The 18625-nt window shown below is 49.3% G+C and overlaps 1 protein-coding gene across 2 annotated transcripts in view; it reads left to right on the top strand.

Annotated features, from left to right (window-relative positions):
• The window catches only part of INPP5D (inositol polyphosphate-5-phosphatase D), a 122819-nt gene that overhangs the window by 95517 nt on the left and 8677 nt on the right, over positions 1 to 18625 (top strand). For both annotated transcript variants that reach the window (XM_057745968.1, XM_057745967.1), the window contains exons 18-24: positions 2279 to 2360; positions 5420 to 5509; positions 8224 to 8337; positions 9656 to 9738; positions 12177 to 12264; positions 16067 to 16216; positions 18306 to 18402. In XM_057745968.1, coding sequence (XP_057601951.1) covers positions 2279 to 2360; positions 5420 to 5509; positions 8224 to 8337; positions 9656 to 9738; positions 12177 to 12264; positions 16067 to 16216; positions 18306 to 18402 — 704 coding nt within the window. The remainder of the gene's footprint in view (positions 1 to 2278; positions 2361 to 5419; positions 5510 to 8223; positions 8338 to 9655; positions 9739 to 12176; positions 12265 to 16066; positions 16217 to 18305; positions 18403 to 18625) is intronic.

Raw genomic sequence — 18625 nt, 5'->3', positions numbered from 1 at the left:
AATGAGGAGGCCAGTACGAAGGCTCCAGCTGAGAAATAACTGCACCTGAGGCAGGAGGGGAACCAGAGAAAATGAAAGAAAAGGAGGAAAGCAGCATATATTGATCAATCTGATTGACACTGATACATGAAATCAGAAGGCAGAGCTGGCTCAGAGGGGAAAAATAGAGCCTGTTTTCACACTTACTGTATGACATCATAGAAAATCCCAGAGAAAACATCCAGAAGGCAGCTGAAAATACTAGACTGACACTAAAGAGAGATGCCAGGGCTGGGTTGTAGATTTGGGAGTTGTCCACTCAGTGAAGATGGTCAGACCCATGGGAGTAGGTGAGGTTGCCAAGGAGTGCACGGAAGATGAAAATAGAAGAGCTGTGGACAGATTTGGGGGTCATCTCCATTCAGAGTGGAGAGGAAGGAGCAGAGACAACATAGGAGACAGAAAAAGAGTGTGTGTAGGTGGTGGGGGGACCCAAGAGGCAGCTGGCGGCATCACAGAAGCCGGGGCTGAGAGACTTGCCAGGGTCAGTGGTCACCGGCATGGAATGTGAGTCAAGGAGAATGTGTGTGTTTATGGGACCCTGCACAAGCAGCTGGACTTGGGTTCAGAGGTTGGATGGACTCTAAAAGAACAGTTGACGTAGAGTCTTGGAGGTAAAATCCAGACTGCAAGAGGGTAAGGGTGGCTCTTTACTGAGAGTGTGCAGGTGAATTGCTGATGAAGCTTTTCAGAAATACAGATGTCTGGGCCTTCTCCCCAGAGATACAGCTGCAATAGACCTAGGGGTGGGGCCCTGCTTTCTGGGTCTTTGTAAAGCTCCACTGGTAATTCACCAGAGCAGCCAATGCTGAAAACTGCAGTGTTGAGAAGTAATAGTTTGGTAGCATCTATGAAATCTATTCAGCAATTCCACTTTGGTATACTCGGGAGAAAGTAGTGCATTTGTTCACCCAGCGACAGACACAAGGATGTTTATAGCTGCTTTGTTTATAATGTCCAAAAACTGGGAACAACCCTATTTCCAGCAACAGTAGAAGAGATCAATGTGGCTTATACAAACAATGGAATACAACTACGCTATAAAACAAAAGAACTTATACAAGCAACAGAGTGAAGAAGGTTGAAAGAAGCTGAACGCAAAGAATATATACTGAATGAGTCCATTTATAAGTTCAAGAGTAGGCAAAGTTAATCCATGGAGATGCTAGTCACAGTGGTCTTTACCTCTCGGAGGACAAGGAAGGGGCCTGAGGGAACACTTTGGGATGATGGACATCTTCTATACCTCGATCTGGGTAGTAGTTAAATGGTCGTATACAAATGTAAAAAACCCCCAAGCCATACAGTGCATTTTACTACACTTTACTATACGTAGGTTGTACCTCAAGGTTAAAGAGAGTAAATGGGCAGTCCAGAAGTAGAGGCAGTGAAAACAGAACATTCTTGAAAGAGAACTGGCAAAAAGAAAAAAAGAGAAACGTAAGTGAGGCGATGTCAGGGATAGGCTCTTTTAGGATGAGAACTTTTATGTTTGTAGACAGAGGAGAGAGAGCTAGAACTTAAGTGGAAAAGGATATTTGTTAAGGAGTGTTGTTATCGTTGCCAGTTTGTCTTGTCTGTCACACTCAGTGGACATGTTGCTCACAGTGTAGCTTGGAGAGGGCTGCTCATAGTACATGTTGTTTGAAAGATGAGATGGGTAGATGGGTGTGTGGAGGTGGATGGATATGTGGATGGGTAGGTGGATGGATGGATGGATGGGTAGGTAGATTAGAGATGGATATGTGAGTGGATGGGTAGGTAAGTGGCTGGATGGATATGGAATGCCTGTATGGATGTATGGGTAAGTATATCGGTGGATGAATACGTGCAGGGTGGGTAGCTGGAGTGTGTTATTAAAGTAAGTAGCTGGAGAAAATAAGCAGAGATTGGGCTGAAAATACAGGTAGAGGGGTTCATCTGAGTCAGAAAAAAAAGTAAGAGAATGAAAAAATGCAAGACATTCTGAAATAGTGAGGAGGGTAAGTAAAGGAGCACGGCCAGGCAAATCAATCACATTCTAAAGCAGGAGTTCAGGTGTCTGAAAATGTGGGGCATGGCGGTGGAGCCAGGACTTAAGGCAAGTGAAAAGGGTTTAAAGCCACCTCTGGGGAATTCCTATAAAGAACCAGAAGCAGATGAATCTAAGGATTACAGATGCAATGACTCCAGCTCTTCTTTTACGATATATTTTTTTAGAGTAGCATGCATTTTACAAAGCTTTGACTTTGACTTACAGATGAAGTATAACCTGCCCTCATGGTGTGACCGAGTCCTCTGGAAGTCTTACCCCCTGGTGCATGTGGTGTGTCAGTCCTATGGTGAGTGGCAAGTTGAGATTTGACTGCCCTAAATTAAAGGGCTGCAGTCTGTCCATCTGTAAAATGGAAGAACTCCCTGCACTCTATAAAGTGACCTGAAAGTGGTGGTGCGTCCTGTCCTGTCTTGGGCTGCAACATAGTAAATATCTTCTGGTTTGGGAAACATTTGGATTAAGGAGCACTTTTTAAGCTAAATCTAGATTTACTCTTTTGAAAAGAGCCTATTAGATTTGAACCATATGAAAGTGGTGTTTTCATAGGTCAAAAATAGTTAACTATTGGAAACTCACATGTTTCAACCTAATACGTATCATGAGTACACACACGTATCTGAGGAGATTTAAAGATAAACTGGGTTACACTGATGAAAAACACATAAGATGCAATATTAAAATAAACAGTTATGGAAGAGTTATCCAGGCCTTTTTCATCCCCGCAGGGTGGGGATCTTGCTGCTGCCCAGTGGCCAGCTTCATGGCTCCCACCCTCTGTGGGGACCAGCAAATCCCCACATTCAATTCATGTCCCATAAAGTTGAACTGGTTTCCATTCCCTTCTTTTGCACATACCTCCTGCTGCCCAGAGGGACCAGAGCAGCTACCCTGGGCCAGTTTAAGGCACACACCCTGCAGTCCCCTGGCCTCTGAGCTCTATCTCCAAGAGGGACTTCACTCCCCTTTAGATTCACGGAAAGGCAACCCACCCCCACAGCCACAGCCAAGGAACTATTCTGCCTCAAACCCTACAGAGTCTCACGTCCCACCCTCTGCCCACAGCCTCCTCACTTGCATGTTCCCTCCTCATGCCTCCTCCACACCCACACTCTCCAGGCCTGTGACACCTCCTGCCACTGGCAGTCACCCCGGTCTTCTCTCAGTTGCCTCCACCGCTAGTCCTGCAGTCCTGATTCTCCAGTCAAGTCTGCCTTCTGGTCAGCCTCTGCAGAGATTCAGAGAAAGGGGTGGCTTGTGGCATTACCACTTTTTGAGCCTAAGCTTGACATTCAAAACGACTCCATTGTGGAGGTTTTTCGAAAGAAGGAGGAAGACTGGTCTGGAAGTGGCATGGAAGAGCAAGGAGGACACAGCTGCCCCCTGTCTGGGCCGTGTGTAAGGGAGGGGTAGGAAAGCCAGGCCTCGCCTGGGAGGCTGCAGTGTTTTCCAGGAAGGGCCAGGTTTGAAACATGAAGGGAAAGTTGAAGAGGTAGGGAATTTTGCTAACAATATTTCATGGAATGCCAGAGGAGGGTTTAATGAGTTGTGAGTGGGCAGGAAATTGGGAAAGAACAGGGGATGGATGTCCAGAGCTCAGGAAATGGGGGTAAACTTTGAGCTTGAGTCTCATGGTGGTGACATCAGTAGCTTGTATCAGTTATTTGTTGCTGCATAACAACTACCTTAAAATTCACTCATCACACAGCAGGCTAGTTCAGGCTGCTGCTTCCTGGTCCTGGGACTCCCAGCTGCCAGTCCCAGATGTGGAAGTACTTTTTAGGTCTCTGCTCACCTCACATTTACTAATGTCCTATTGGTCAAAGGAAGTCACCTGGCCAAGCCCAGACTCACTGTAGGAGGGGGGACCCACAGGGCGTGGTTACAGGGGGCCACGTAGGTGAGAGTCCACCTCCCAGGTTTCAGGCACAGTCACTGTAGTGCTAATGCTATCACGTTCAATACACATCTAAAATATTTTTAAGAACATTAAAAAAAAAATCTGCTTGTCCACCCTTTAACTTCTCCTCTTCCGTTGCCACCACAAACTTGCAGCCCTTCACTCAGACTGACTCCCGATCCTCCATCATCTCCTGCTTCTCAGAGCACCAGACCCTCACTGACTTCTTCCTGCCCATGGCCTAACATGGTTTAGACTGGGACCCCTCCTACCCTTCCCTCCTGTGTCAGGGAAGGAGTGCCCTCCTTCTTACCTGGATGAGCTTTTCACCTGGGCCCTTTGCTCCATGCGCTCCTCCTCCCCAGTACAAACACCCCCACTGTCCCACTACCAGCACCCCCACTGTCCCCACTACCAGCACCCCCACTGTCTTTCTTCTCCTCATTCTCTTTCTCCATCCATCTCACTGTTGGTGCAAGTTGTCTTTCTGATGGTTGTTTGTAAATGAGCATTTTCTCCCCTATTTATTGGCCATCTATATTTCTCTTGTGAATTTTCTGCCCACATCCTTTGGTTGGTGGTGGGGTGGGAAGTTTATCTTTGTTGATTTGTAAAAGCTTTGTTGGGAAGGGCTTATATCTGTGTATTGCCTTCTTTGTCCCCTGTGCTGTGTCTCCTTTGCCCACTGATACTGGGTGTGTCCTGGAGTTTCATCCTCATCTCTTTTCATCCTTCATGTCTTCCCTGCGGTGCCCAAACATCCTCGCGGCTTCTGCTTCCACCTAATGTCATGACTCCAAATCTGAAGATAAATCTCCAGCACTGAGTACCCAGCCAGACATTTCCACGTGACATATCAAAAGCACCAAGGACTCGGGATTCCTAGACCTCTGCTCTTTCTCTTACCCCCTCCAAACATGCTCTGTTGCCTTCCCTTCTCATCTAAGTGCCAAGCTCCTTAAAAAGAGTTGTCTACACTCAGTGTCTGCATTTCATCACCTTCCACTCTCTCCTGATCCTGCGAGGCATTGTGGTTGGGGAAGGTGCCATCTCTCATGGATGGGCTCAGTGACCCTAAGTCCCCATCCCACGCTGGGCCATGAGCTCCTCATCAACACAACAAAATGCTTAGACCAGAAAAACCTCCACACAATGTGTGAACTCCACACAATATAGTTCACACACAACGACCTATATATTTAAAAACTCACAAGTCTTTAGGAAAAACTATTACAGGCACATTTAGCCACAGAGGAGACAGGGTCCCACGCTTTCACTGAGACTTTCAAGTGTGGTTATGGAAGGTCAGTGGAAAAACAGGTACGAAACCGTGAAACTTCTGGAGGCTTCCATAAGTGCAAGTTGATTTCTGCTGTGCATTTGCCATCTTTGGCTTGACCAGAAGCGTTTCTCCTTCCCTGCTCAGAAATTCCTTCCCTCCCCTGCAGGCAGCACCAGTGACATCATGACAAGTGACCACAGCCCTGTTTTTGCCACATTTGAGGCAGGAGTCACCTCTCAGTTTGTCTCCAAGAATGGTAAGTGGTGGGTAGCGTCCGTCCCTCTGTTCTCCACGCAGTCAGGAGGCCTGGGTGCTCATCTTCTGGTTGCAGCAATCAGTTGTCTGTGTTAGATAAAGGCTTATCCTTCCAGGCAATTCCACAGTCCATCCATTGGGTCCCTTCACGTCCAAACCACATCATGATTTCCACCCAGGGCATGTTCTTGCTCTCTTTGGCAAATGTGCCAGTTCTTTTAAACTTTGATTTAAAAAAGAAAAAATTGAGATACAATTGACATACAATAAACTGCATATATTTAAAGTGTACAATTTGATATTTTTTTCTTATTAGTGTTGTATATATGGCAATCCCAATCTCCCAATTCATCCCATCCCATCACCCCCCCACCCCCCACTTTCCCCCCTTGGTGTCCGTATGTTTGTTCTCTACATCTGTGTCTCTATGTCTGCCTTGCAAACTGGTTGATTTGTACCATTTTTCTATATTCTACATATATGTGTTAATATACGATATTTGTGTTTCTCTTTCTGACTCACTTCACTCTGTATGACAGTCTCTAGGTCCATTCATGTCTCTATGAATGCCCCAGTTTCATTCCTTTATAAGCTTCAATCTTAGTACAGTCTTTAAAATTGGGAAAATGAGTGTTTTCCAAGGTGTGGCACATATGCCACCAAAGACGATTCTGGTGGGACATGGATGAACATTTATTAGTAACACATTTATTTTAATATATTTTAAATATGACTTCTGTGTAAGGCAAGCAGCACTGGTTTTCCGTTTAGTCTTGTGATATACTTTTTTATTTAAATACGTTTATTTAAGTTTTAGAAGTGAATCTATTTAAAGAAAATCTTAAGTCAATGCCTGGTGGGCGGTAAAAATTGTGAAGATGGGATGCGGATGGCTGAGCTTGGGGAAACGCTAGAGTAAACAGTACTCTGTAGATTTGCAGGCAATTTTTCAAATAATCCAGCTCAGCCCTGGTTGCCGGGCCAGCCTCATCCCAGCAGCGGTCTGGGTGTTGCCTGTGGCGTGTCCAGCCCTGGGCCTGGGTGACCAGGGAGCCATGTTGTCACCTCCTCTGCCCACCCCCCACGTCCACAGTCAGCAGACAGCGCAGGCTCATTTAGGAGGGCTGAGTGCAGGGTCCAGTACAGGTTGGAAAAGCCTGTATTGCTCTGTGTCCTTTGTGCCATGAGGAGTGTAGGTGAGGCTGGAACCCTGTCTTCCTGAGATGCTCTTGCCCATGGGCTGTTGGGTCTAACATCCATGGCCCCAGAAATGTGACCTCCACTCTCCACACAAGCCTTGACCCACCATATCTCCTTCCTAGCGCTGGCCACTCTGCCTTTCTAGACCCTTCCACCTCTTCCCCAGCTCCCACTCATCTCTCCTGTCTCTGAGTTCCTGCAGCGTTAATGGGGTGGTCCATGCATCACACCCTTGATGAGGACCCTCGTTGCATCCCCAGAGTCAGCCTTGCCCTCCCTCCACTGGGACTCGGCACACAGCAGATGCTCACAAACACCCATTCCCAGGACTGAGCGTTGGCTGAACAACTACCTAAGCAGAGCCTGGCCTTGGCAGGGCGGGGATGCGGGGGATGCGGGGGATGCGGGGGAGGAGGTTAAAAAAAGAAAGGAAGCCTAAGTGAAGTGAGCCAGGCAGAGAAACAAGTACAAGATACACATTTGGTATCACTTATATGTGGAATCTTTTTTTAAAAAATGCCAATTTCATACAGAGAGTATAATGGTGGTTGCCACGATCTGGTGGCGTTGGGGGTGGGGAGGAGATGTAAGTCAAAGGGTACAAATTTCCAGTTATAAGATGAATAAGTTCCAGGGATCTAATATTCAGCATGGTGACTATAGGTAATAATACAGCGTTGTACCCTTAAAATCTGCTGAGAGTAGATCCTAAGCATTCTTACCACACCAAACTAAACAAACAACAAACAGTTAACTATGTGAGGTGATGGATGTGTTAATTACCTTGATCTTGGTAATCATTTCACAGTGTATATGTCTATCAAGTCATCTCGTTGTACACTGTAAATATACACAGTTATGTTCATCAGTTTGTCTTCAGTAAAGAGAAAAAGAAAAAGAAAAAGAAAGGAAAGCAGGAAGGATGGGAGGGTAGATGAAAGGAATGTGTGTTCTTGCCCTCAGGTGGCTCTGAATTTCTATGGGAGGACAGAACATTGTTCAAAGCCAGCCTAAGGATGCTTGCAAAAGCATCATCTAAATGAAGAGCATACCTGCAAGTTACCTGGGTACAAATGGGCATAAGGAGCTCAGAGTTAGGAGCAGGAGTGACTTTGCCTAAGGAAGAGCGAACAGGTATCCCTCACTACGTGAACTTAGAAATGAGACAGATTTAGGTACCAAGCACCTGAGCCATCACACAAGCTTTCTTTGCAGGAACCCCTGGGGAGGCTGAGGCGCTAAGGGCGTTGCCCAAGGCCACACAGTTTTAGCGGCAAAGCTGAGCATGGAACTCTCCCCACCCTGCTCTGCACCAGCTTTGATTCGTCAGAGAGGCTGTCACCATCATCGGGGATGCTTGGTGTGGCTGGTGGGATTTCAGGGGAAACCTCTCCTTTCACTTAGCTCTCGACTTCCCTGGACGCTAGGAAGGAGCCTGGTGTCGGGGGGGTTGGGTTGAAACACTCCATCTCTAGACACATTGTGGAACCGAATCTCTGTTCTCACCTATTCCAGGCCCCGGGACTGTCGACAGCCAAGGGCAGATCGAGTTTCTCAGGTGTTACGCCACACTGAAGACCAAGTCCCAGACCAAATTCTACCTGGAGTTCCACTCGAGCTGCTTGGAGAGTACGTGCTTGCTGAACTGCCTTTGCGGGGGCAGGCACAACTCTTTCACAAAACCCTTGTCATTGATGGTGCTTTCCTCCTCTCTCTGGGAAGACTAATGGATGGGCCTCAAAGGAAGGGGGTCACAGACCGGGGCTGCAAGTAGACAGTACAAGGGGATACCCAGTTACTGCAGGGGCCCCCCGGTAACCAGCGATGCTGCTGCTGCAGCCCCAGGGATGGAGCAGTCACGGGTGCCCAGAGCCTCAGCCCCTTGTAGGCAGCTGGGCAGCTGGTTCCTCTCCTTGCCCCTTAGGGCAGAGTTTAGCCCACTCAAGGGTCCCCCAAGCCGGGGCTCCAACTCAAGCAAAGAGTCCTGGGCAAAGGTCCCAACCTCGTGGAGGCCAGCACCGGGGCCAGAGCAGCTGCTGGTAATCGCCTGTCCTTCCCCGGGGTCCTCTGCTCTTTCCTGCATCACAGGCATCTTTCTCAGGTGGTCTTGAGCATCCGAAAGTGGACTAGAGATAGACGGCCGCCTGTCAGCCAGCAGCAGTTTGCACAAACTGTGTTTAGGAAACACCCTTTCTAGGTGACAGTTCTAAGCATATTGTCTAAAGCTGTTCCACGGTGGATCTGTGTGGTTTCCAGCTTTCCTCACTGAGATGGTCTGGATGGGGGGGCAGCAAATCAACCCCACAAAAGGAGGCATTTTGTGATGGGAGGACAGATGCTTCCAGAAACTGGGAACAAGACCTGTGCCACCAGCTGTGGTGCTGCCTCACCCCCTACTTCCTCCTCAGACTCAGTCTGGGCTCCGTCCCGGTGACACACCTGTCTTCTCGATGACGTCTCCGAGTCCCAGTTCACCTAGTAAGGGCAAAGCACTTCCAGAACTGATGAGGATTTTTGTGCGGGTGTTTTTAATAAACTATCGAGACATTTGCATACATTTCTATGGAAACAGCATATTAGGAGGCTTAAATTAGCATTTCAAAAGGCTGCTATCTTGAGTGGCGTGGGAGAGCCGTCATGCTTCCTAATCTCCTTGCCTGTGATGTGATGATTTCTTTGTTGCCTGGTTTGTTGCAAAGAGGAGTCGGAAAGGAGGGGAATCTCTCTGAGTCTCCTAAAAATAATTAGACTGTGTTGGCAAATGACCATCCCCTGCACCAAAACAGAATCCCCAGCAAGCCTGACTCCTAAACGATGCTGTGGCCCCTACAGATATATATGAGGAGGGAGGGTATCTTCATTCGTCCTGGTGCCGCAACCCTAGGGGTCTTCTCTGTCTGATTCTTGTGCTGTTTTTCTGAAAACCAGCCTTCTTGTCCTCCGACAGGTTTCGTCAAGAGTCAGGAAGGAGAAAATGAAGAAGGCAGCGAAGGGGAGCTGGTGGTGAAGTTTGGCGAGACACTTCCAAAGGTAACTCGAGAACAGGCAGGATTTTGCGTTCAGCAGCCAGCGGTGCTGGCCAGTGGCAGAGCTCCGGCCGGGCCTGACCAGAGGGAGCAGGAATCCCACACGCCAAAGGCAGGAGAGGCTGCCTCTCTTTCAAGGTGGTTTATGAACCCTTCCCAGTGGGGCTTAAACGTGGGCCTGGGCCTAGTGGCCCCGATATTCCTAAATGGATTTCGATTCCCCTAATGGATCGTGGAAGGGATCTAGAAGGCTTCATCTGACCACGCGAATTTACAGGGAAAGAACCAGAGGCAAATCCCAGAGGGGCTTGTTCATGGTCACACGCTGCAGTGACAGCTTCAGGACCCACCCCCCGGGGCCCCAGTGCCCCTGCAGTGTTCCTTCTGCTCAGCCCTGGCTTGGAGGATCAAGCGAAGGAGGCACAAAGAACTTGACGTGTCTGTGGCCCGGGGCAAGCAGAGGGTAGAATCACAAACACGCAGGCAAACCTTAGTGGGAACACGTTTGTCTTTACTGCAGAAAAACTGGTTTTCTCTCTGGGACCCAGTACTGCTTTTGTGATGTTACGTTGATGATGGACGTGTCCAGTGTTCACTCTGGGAACACGCGGAGTAGGGACTCCCTTCCTTGTCACTTAACATGCATGGAGGGGGTGTCCAGGGCCGGGCAGACCTGTCACACAGGGCAGGGGTCTCAGGCTCCCCTGGAAGTTTCTCTCTGATGTGACGTGAGAGTTTTGAAGGACGGCCTCAGACTGGTGTGGGCAGGCAGGGTTCAGGCGCCTGGGCTACCCACACCAGACTTAACTGTTGATTGGAACCTACTTTGGGGCCACACACAAGAGTCCCAGAGTCTCCTAATCTGGGTACATTTCTGATTGGGGCCCTCCATGAGGCGAGGGCAGAGCTGTCAGAAGTCCCTGTCCTGGGGCTGTTTTCAGGCACTCAAGGCCTGGTGGCTCTGGGCTCCAAGGTGACATCCCACCTCACCACCCACCCCACCCTCCTGCATCCTCTCCCGCTGCTCCCACAAAGCACCTGGACAGCCCGTTTCTTACTTCCGTGAAGTCGGGGACGATGCCAGCATCCCCGTCCCCTCAGCCGTCCCCACGTGCTAAGTGCTGCCCGACCCCACTCCTCCTGCCTCTGTCCCGTCCTCTCCACCCCACTGCCGCCTCCCAGGGGTCTCCATCCCTCCTGTCTCCCTGCTGACGGGTCCTCCTGGAGCGCCCATCTGATCCTGGCATCCTTTCCTTTATCCGGTTCGGTCCTGCGTGTCAGCTCCTTGGTCTGGCTCCCAGCCCCCTCCTCGATCTACAGCCTCTTCTGCTCCCGCGGCACCTCAGGGACCCTCACTCCCTCCTCCCCACCTCTGTCACCTGGCATCCGCCTCTCTTCACCCTCTAAACCCCGCAGAGGCACCTGACAGAGGTTCCCCCCACCCGCACCAAGGCGGCTGTGTCTTTCACAGACCATCTCTGTTCAGGTTCTGCCTCCCGCTCCCACTGCTGCCTGGAAGGGGGGGTCTTCTTCCTGCACCTCGGGCAGGGTGCTGCCACTACAAGTCAGTGAACCGAGAGCTGGGTGTGGCTCCGGGGCCTCAGAATGGCCCAGGGCTCCCCCTGTGATTTCTAGTCATCTGTTCTAGAACTTTCTGAATGGCGATAGATCCGTCCTGTTGGTCAGCATGCACCCAGAGGCCTGCACAAGGGCTGTCTTGGTATCTGTGGGTGGGAAGGAAGGAGACAGCCCGTGACCTCTTTATTAGGCCCGTCTGTGTTGGGGGATCTGCACGAGGAACAGCCTTACGTTGTGAGAAAGTCGCAAGCTGTAGCCGGCACGTAGGAGCGAATCGAGATCTGTGCCTGTCCCCCAGTAACTCACAGGAACCTCCGGGCCCACCCGGGAGGGTCCGCTGCAGGTGGACACAGGCCTCCACCTGTCCAGGGGGAGGGCAGGCCCTGTGGTGCCCCCTTCAATGCAGCTTCTGTCCCGGGAGGGGCCCAGGAGAGGGCGGCACCCCGCTGGGGAGCGGGGAGTAGGGTGCGTTCAGACCTGGCTCCTGGCCCCACCAGTGTTCGCGTATCGGCCTGGCCCCAACCCCCCTGGCCCCAACCCCCCTTGATCCTGGGGTGTGAGAGGAGGGGGAGGAAGGGAAGGGAGGCAGTGGGGGGGTGGCATGTTTGGGGTCAGGCCTTCTCCCTGAGGCCCGGGGTGCAGTGTGATGGGCTTGCGGCGTGGGAAAGGAAGTTAACCCTGCCTTGCTGGATAGCGTGGACCCTACCTGGGTTTCTTCCTGCTTGCTTGGGCAAAAAAGTAGAGATTTGTTTAGAAAGGACACCTACAGTCCTTTGTCTCACTCATTCCCCTCCTCTGGGCTGGCAACCCTCACGCACCTGTCCCCCACCTGTGCATGCTAATCCCGTGCCCTTCTCTCTGCAGCTGAAGCCCATCATCTCTGACCCCGAGTACCTGCTGGACCAGCACATCCTGATCTGTATCAAGTCCTCCGACAGTGACGAATCCTATGGTAAGGGTCCCCAGACAGGTGCTGCCAGTGCCACACCTGCTGATCGAGGCCTCTGAGGCCAGGGAGGTGATGGTATCTCCTTCACACCTGCTGCTCCGTTCCCCATCCCGGTGCTGCCAGAGGGATAGTTACTGGAAAGCCATCCTCCCGACCCCATCGGGCTCCCGGGAGTGACGGCCAGCAGTCACAACCCCTCCCATCTAAGGAGGAGCCTTTCCTGTGTCAGGTTCCGTGCCAGGCACTCGCAAGCATTACTTGGTTTATCCTGACATGACCTTGTGGAGCAGATACTATTCTTACAATTACTCGATGAGTAAACTGAGGCTCAGAAAGGTGAAGTGCCTCGCCCAAGTCACACAGGTAGTAACTGGCTGAGCCCTTATTTGAACCCAGGTCTCCCCAGCATTGCTCAGTGCCCAGACCAGACAGGCCTGTAGAGGAGGCCTGTGGCCCCACCAATTCTCCTCCCAGAGAGACACCATCTTCTGTGAAATCTTCAGCCTGTCCCTGGCTCCAGCCCACTGTCAGGTTTGCTCTTTCATTTGGTACATTCAGCGCGGCGAGAGCATGGAGTGAGGGGACAGGTAGCTGGAGAGAGGCTAGTGGCAGGAACCAGATCAGCAGCCAGGCTGGGGGTAAACACCGTATCCTGGGGGTGGCGGGGAGCCACTGAAGAGTCAGGCAAGACGGTAACATGGTCAGCTTCGCATCTTAGAAATATGTTTGCAGTGATCAACACGAGAGATGAGGGAGCCGGGATGAAAGTAGTGATGGTAAAAAAGAAAAAAGAAAAACAAAGGAGAGAAGGAGGGAGGTTAAAACTGAGAGGTACTGAGAAGGGAAATTGTTGACCACAGGAATTGGGGGAAGAGGGTGGAGGATGGCCCTGCACTTGTGGTTTGAGTAGCTGGGCTAATGTTTCCATTTCCTGAACTGAGTCAGCTGTGGGAAGGAGCAGGCGAAGGAGACTAAAAAGGCTGAGAGAGAGAAGTGGGAGGAAAGCAAACGACCCGGGTCGCGGACGCTGGCAGAGCTGCTTTGGAAGAGGGCATGGTTATGATAGCAAACATGGCCGAGAGAGACAACCAAATACAGGCCAGTGTCCCGCAGACAGAGCAACTTGGGGACCATCGGTGGCCTTGGGAGAGCCATGTGCGTGGTGAGGGAGTGAGTGGGGCTGAGGAGGCCGAGGCATGAGGCCGATCAGGATGGGCAGCTGGGTCCAGGGAGGGCGTGTTTTCAATGGAAGGCATTTGAAGGTGGGTAATGCTGATTGGTGGAAGCTGGGAAGCAGAAAGAAGCTACAGACAGGAAGGGTGTCCATGTGTGTCTGTCGCCCCCTGTACGGGCTCTGCCCAGAGCCCTAGGACGAAGGTACCACCACCACCCTCGCTGCAGAGGTGAGGAAATGAAGTGACTTGTCCAAGATCACCCAGCCACTGAGTGACTTTGACAAGCTGCTATGTGACCTTAGACTTGAACCCAGGCAGCCCAGCTCCAGATTCATGCCCTCCACTCCCTCCCAGTGCAGCACTGGAAAGAGGGTCCTTGAGTCAAGGAGGGGTGGGCAGAGCCTGAGGAGTGTGACAGGGCAAAGAGAAAGGATCCATGTGGGTACCAGAGTGTCAGGAGGTTTCCCGGCAGGAAACGGGGACACAGGTCGGACAGTTCCATTTTCTTTTCAAACACTGTAGTCCTCCTGTGTTTCCTCCTCTTGGTATTCATACTGACAAAGAGCATATCATATTAAGAACTAGGAAAAAACCATCCAGCAGTCTCATCCCTCACCACAGCAATCATTTTTACTTTGCTTTCACACTCCCGTGTTCATCCATAGATACACGCAGATTTCTACATGAATAATTGACACAGAGACACCATTTATATTCTGCTTTTCTCACCTAGAATTAGATAATACACATTTTCCATGATCCTCCTACCCAGCCTTCGTGATTCTGCTTTTAATGGCTTCATAATATTCCATGGATTTACTACGAGGGTGAGGCAAAAATTATCCACACTCTGGCTGTAGAATTTACAGAAGTTTTAGTATAACCGGAGTGTGGATAATTTTTGACTCACCCTTGTATGTCCTCACTTTTAAAAGTATTCCTTACTACTACTATTGAGGCTCTGCTGATTATTTTTGTTACTGTTATCAACAACGCTGAGATGGATTTCTTTGTGGACCTTTTTTATTTTTTGTTGTGGTATACTCGATTTACAATGTGTTCATTTCTAGTGTATAGCGAAGTGATTCAGCTACATGTAACCTGTATATTCTTTTCCATGTTGCTTTCCATTATGGTTTATTGTAGGATATTGAACATAGTTCCCTGTGCTATTCAATATGACTTTGCTGTTTATCAATTTTATATACAGAATCAATAGTTTATATCTGCTAATCCCAAACTCCTGATCTATCCCTCCCCCACCCCACCTCCCCTTTGGTAACCATAAATTTTCTGTCTGCAAGTCTATTGCTGTTTTGTAAATAAGTTCATCTGTATCATATTTTAGATTCCACATATAAGTGATACCATATGATATTTGTTTCTGTCTGACTTCACTCAGTATGATAATCTCTAGGTCCATTCCTGTTGCTGCAAATGGCATTTTTTTTTAATGGCTGAGTAGTATTCCATTGTATATATGTACCATATCTTTATCCATTCATCTGTCAATGAACATTTAGGTCGCTTCCATGTCTTGGCTATTGTCAATAGTACTGCTATGAACATTGGGATGCATATATCTTTTTGAATTAGTTTTCTCTGGTTACATGCCCAGGAATGGGATTGTTGGATCATATGGTAGCTCTTTTTTTAGTTTTTTTAAGGAACCTCCATAGTGTTTTTCCATAGCTGCTGCACCAGTTTACATTCCCATCAACAGTGTAGGAGGATTCCGTTTTCTTCTTTGTGGACACTTTTTTATTCTCCTTTGGCTACATTTGTTATTCTTTCGGATCCTCTCTTTAGGACAAGTTCCTGTGTTTGGCAGCTAAAGGGTATACATATGTTTGTGATTCTTGGCACTTGTTATCAAACTGATGGCTGTGAAAGCACCGTCGTGCCTTATTGACCTTGCCGGGTCCCAGTGCACAGGTTTCCCCAGATGCTTGCTGGCACTGAGCATTCTTTGCTTCTCTCTACTTCTGTTAATTTCATGCCTGTGGGAGTCCCTTACTGCTGCCTTAATTTGCATTTTTGATGGCTCAGAAGACTGAACTAGTTTCTATTACTGAAATTAACCAGCTGTACTTCTTTTTGTGGAAAATGTCTGTGGGGTTAGCTGCCCATTTCTCTGCTGGAGATTTGATTTTGAGGAGTTCAGATAAAATACCCTCTGTGTGAAGCTGGCTGCAACTAATGTTCCCAGTCAGTCCTCTTTCCATTTTTTTTTCCTCTGTGCAGAAATTTTAAACTCCTATATCCTCTTACCTGTCACTCTTGTTTTGTCATTTCTCACAATGCTTTAAACCTCAGTAAGTTATTCTCTCCAGCAATCAGGTTAGTATTTAATTCTGGTTTTATGCTGGACTTTCTATGATTTAATTTTTTACATCCACTAATCTGTGTGGAGTTCATTTTGCTCTAAGGTTTGAGATGTTTCCCCCAAATTGCTGAGGAGCTGTTCTGAAAGGTTTGTTCCATAATCCCTGCCTTGGCCATCGTTGCAGTTGCCAAGGATCATCTTTGGGCAGGAGCTAAATCTCCAGGCGAAATACATGGTGTTTCTCCGGGGGGGGCGGGGGGGAGCGAGTGGTCTTGACATGATGGCTTTCCCCCTACCTCCCCAGGCGAGGGCTGCATTGCTCTACGGTTAGAGGCCACGGAAACCCAGCTGCCCATCCATACGCCTCTCACCCACCACGGAGAGATGATGGGCCACTTTCGAGGGGAGATTAAGCTGCAGACCTCCCAAGGCAAGATGAGGGAGAAGCTCTATGGTAAGTGGGCACAGCCCCTCCCCCGCTCCCTCTTCCACTCCACTGGGTTGGGGACTGGAATGGAATCGTCTCTCTGCTGTGGTCTCAGAAATGCAGCATCAGAGGGGATCTCAGAGACAACCTGTCCCAACCCTTAGCAGATTCGAGAATTTCCCTACAGAACCACAACACCCCACAGCCACAAATCACCCTTCCCCCACCCCAGTCAACTTACATCTTTAAGGATGTGAAGCTTGCGAATTTTCTAGGTCCTCTGCTCTCACTTTAGGCTTTTAGGCCTTGTCACTCCCTGTCATCGCCTCCACCAGAAGGACCAAGATTGCACAGTAGATCTACCTATTACTGACTAGCTCTTTCCAGGCTAAAGGGCGAGGGAGACTGACGCTGTGGCTGCAGCTGAGGTTAGAATTTCCCATGTGGTCCCTGTTCTTCCTCGCGGCCATATGGTGCTCACTCGTATATACACATATGCCCTTTTATGTGTCTACATCTGCCCTCGTGGTGCCTACCCAGGGCTTCGGTACCTTCTGTATTGCTTTCGTGCACCATTTACATCTAGAAGCCCCATTCTCATCCTTAGCACATTGCTTTGGCCCCTCCTGATCCTAGTCCCAGCCACCCTCCAAGATAGCAGCATCCCATGGCCTTCTCTTCCCTGGCAGAGTCCCCTAGCACCTCTTTGAACTTGAACTCAATCTTTCTGTCCCGCTATTTGCCACTTGATTATTTGTCTGGCTATCAGGAGGATGCATTTATTGTGGCTCTCAGAAATAACACCAATGCAGCCACACCTGGGAACAAATGCTTCATTGTAGGTGTTTCCTTGCCCCATGTGAAATGCCAGCCTGAGGGAATCATCCCCTACCTGTCCCCAAAGGAGACCCTGCTGATTCCCATTAGGCAATTTCAGATGCCACATCTCTTGGATAAGAACTGTCACTACTCCATTGTGAGAATATTGAAATGTGGTGTGAGACCTAAAAACACAGAGAACACAAGGAAGTATCTAAATGCAAATTGGTCATTTCTCTGAATCCTGCTTAAATTTTTTGAAACCTGGAAATTAACACGTCCTTCTCAATAGTATCCATCACATTAAAATCTCTCTGCTTGAAATAATAAAAGATTTGAGAGGCACAGAACTGCTCAAAATTTGTTAATCAAGTCTTTCTTCCTTTTCACACAGGCAATAGGTCATTTTTTCCTTTTCCTCTTCACTTTAATTCTTGCTCAAAAGCACTCATACAACAATGCCTAAAATGACTTGGGCTTTAATTTTATACTTGATGTATGAAATGATCCTCTTATAAATGTCATCTCATTTATCTCTCACAATGGCTCTGAAAGCCAGGTATTATCCTTGTTTGGTAGATGGGGAAACTGAGGCACAGAGAGGTTAAGTGATTGGCTGAAGGTCACATGCTGAGTAAGTGGCTGGCCCAAGGTGAAAGTGCAGGTTCACCCACATAAATTCATAAAGGTGATGGGGTCCTGCCTCTCACGTGAACAGGAGACAGCACCTCACTGCATGTGGACGGTCTGGCAACCCCTGCTCGTGGGAAGGCCCTGGGCCATCATAGGTGCTGCCTCCCATGGATATGGCTCCTCGTTCTGCCCTCTGGGAGCTCCTTTCTCTAGCAGGATCCAGACCTGAGGGGGACTTGGCACCCTTGCAATCATAGCCAGAGTCAGATACAAAGATGGGGTCCCAGTTCCCCATCCAGCTTGTGAACAGGTTGGCTTTGGGCACCAAATGCTCTTGTAGAGCCACCTTGTTGTATGTCTTTTATTCAGATCTGCCAAGAAATATTTGCCTGTTTTATCCCTTGCTGACACCTGCAAGTTGGAAATGTTGCATGAAATGACAACTCAGGGTCACACATGCCAACTCTCCTCCCTCTGGAGCCATGCAGGCATAATTAATCCATCACCAAACTCACACACGGTCTCAGAATCTAACCCCAGGCAGCCATTATTCACTGTCCAGCTTCCACTTGGCAGTGGAAACCTCTCAGCCATCCTGGCCCAAACCCTGGGAGCTGGGTTCTTACATGCTCTCACGTGCTCTTTCCTGGCCCTTTTCTTGCAGACTTTGTGAAGACAGAGCGGGATGAGTCAAGTGGACCCAAGTCCCTGAAGAGCCTCACTAGCCAGGACCCCATGAAGCAGTGGGAACCTGCCAACAGGTAGAGTTGGGGGAGGGGGCGATGCCAGGGGTGTCTGCAAACTAGCGTGGCTTTGCAGACCCACGACCAGGAGTGGAGAATCGCAGCAGACAAGAAAGCAAGGACCCAGAGGGAAAGAAAGCACCGGCCAGAAAAAGCCTGTCCTGCCTCCAGCTCCAAGGCTTCTGACCACAAACCCCTGGTGTGACTGTGACAAGGCCGGGGAGGTGCTTCTGTGTTGCAA

The sequence above is a fragment of the Hippopotamus amphibius genome, chromosome 8, assembly GCF_030028045.1.
Source record: "Hippopotamus amphibius kiboko isolate mHipAmp2 chromosome 8, mHipAmp2.hap2, whole genome shotgun sequence".
NCBI lineage: Eukaryota > Metazoa > Chordata > Mammalia > Artiodactyla > Hippopotamidae > Hippopotamus > Hippopotamus amphibius.
This window is presented reverse-complemented; position numbering and strand designations above follow the sequence as displayed.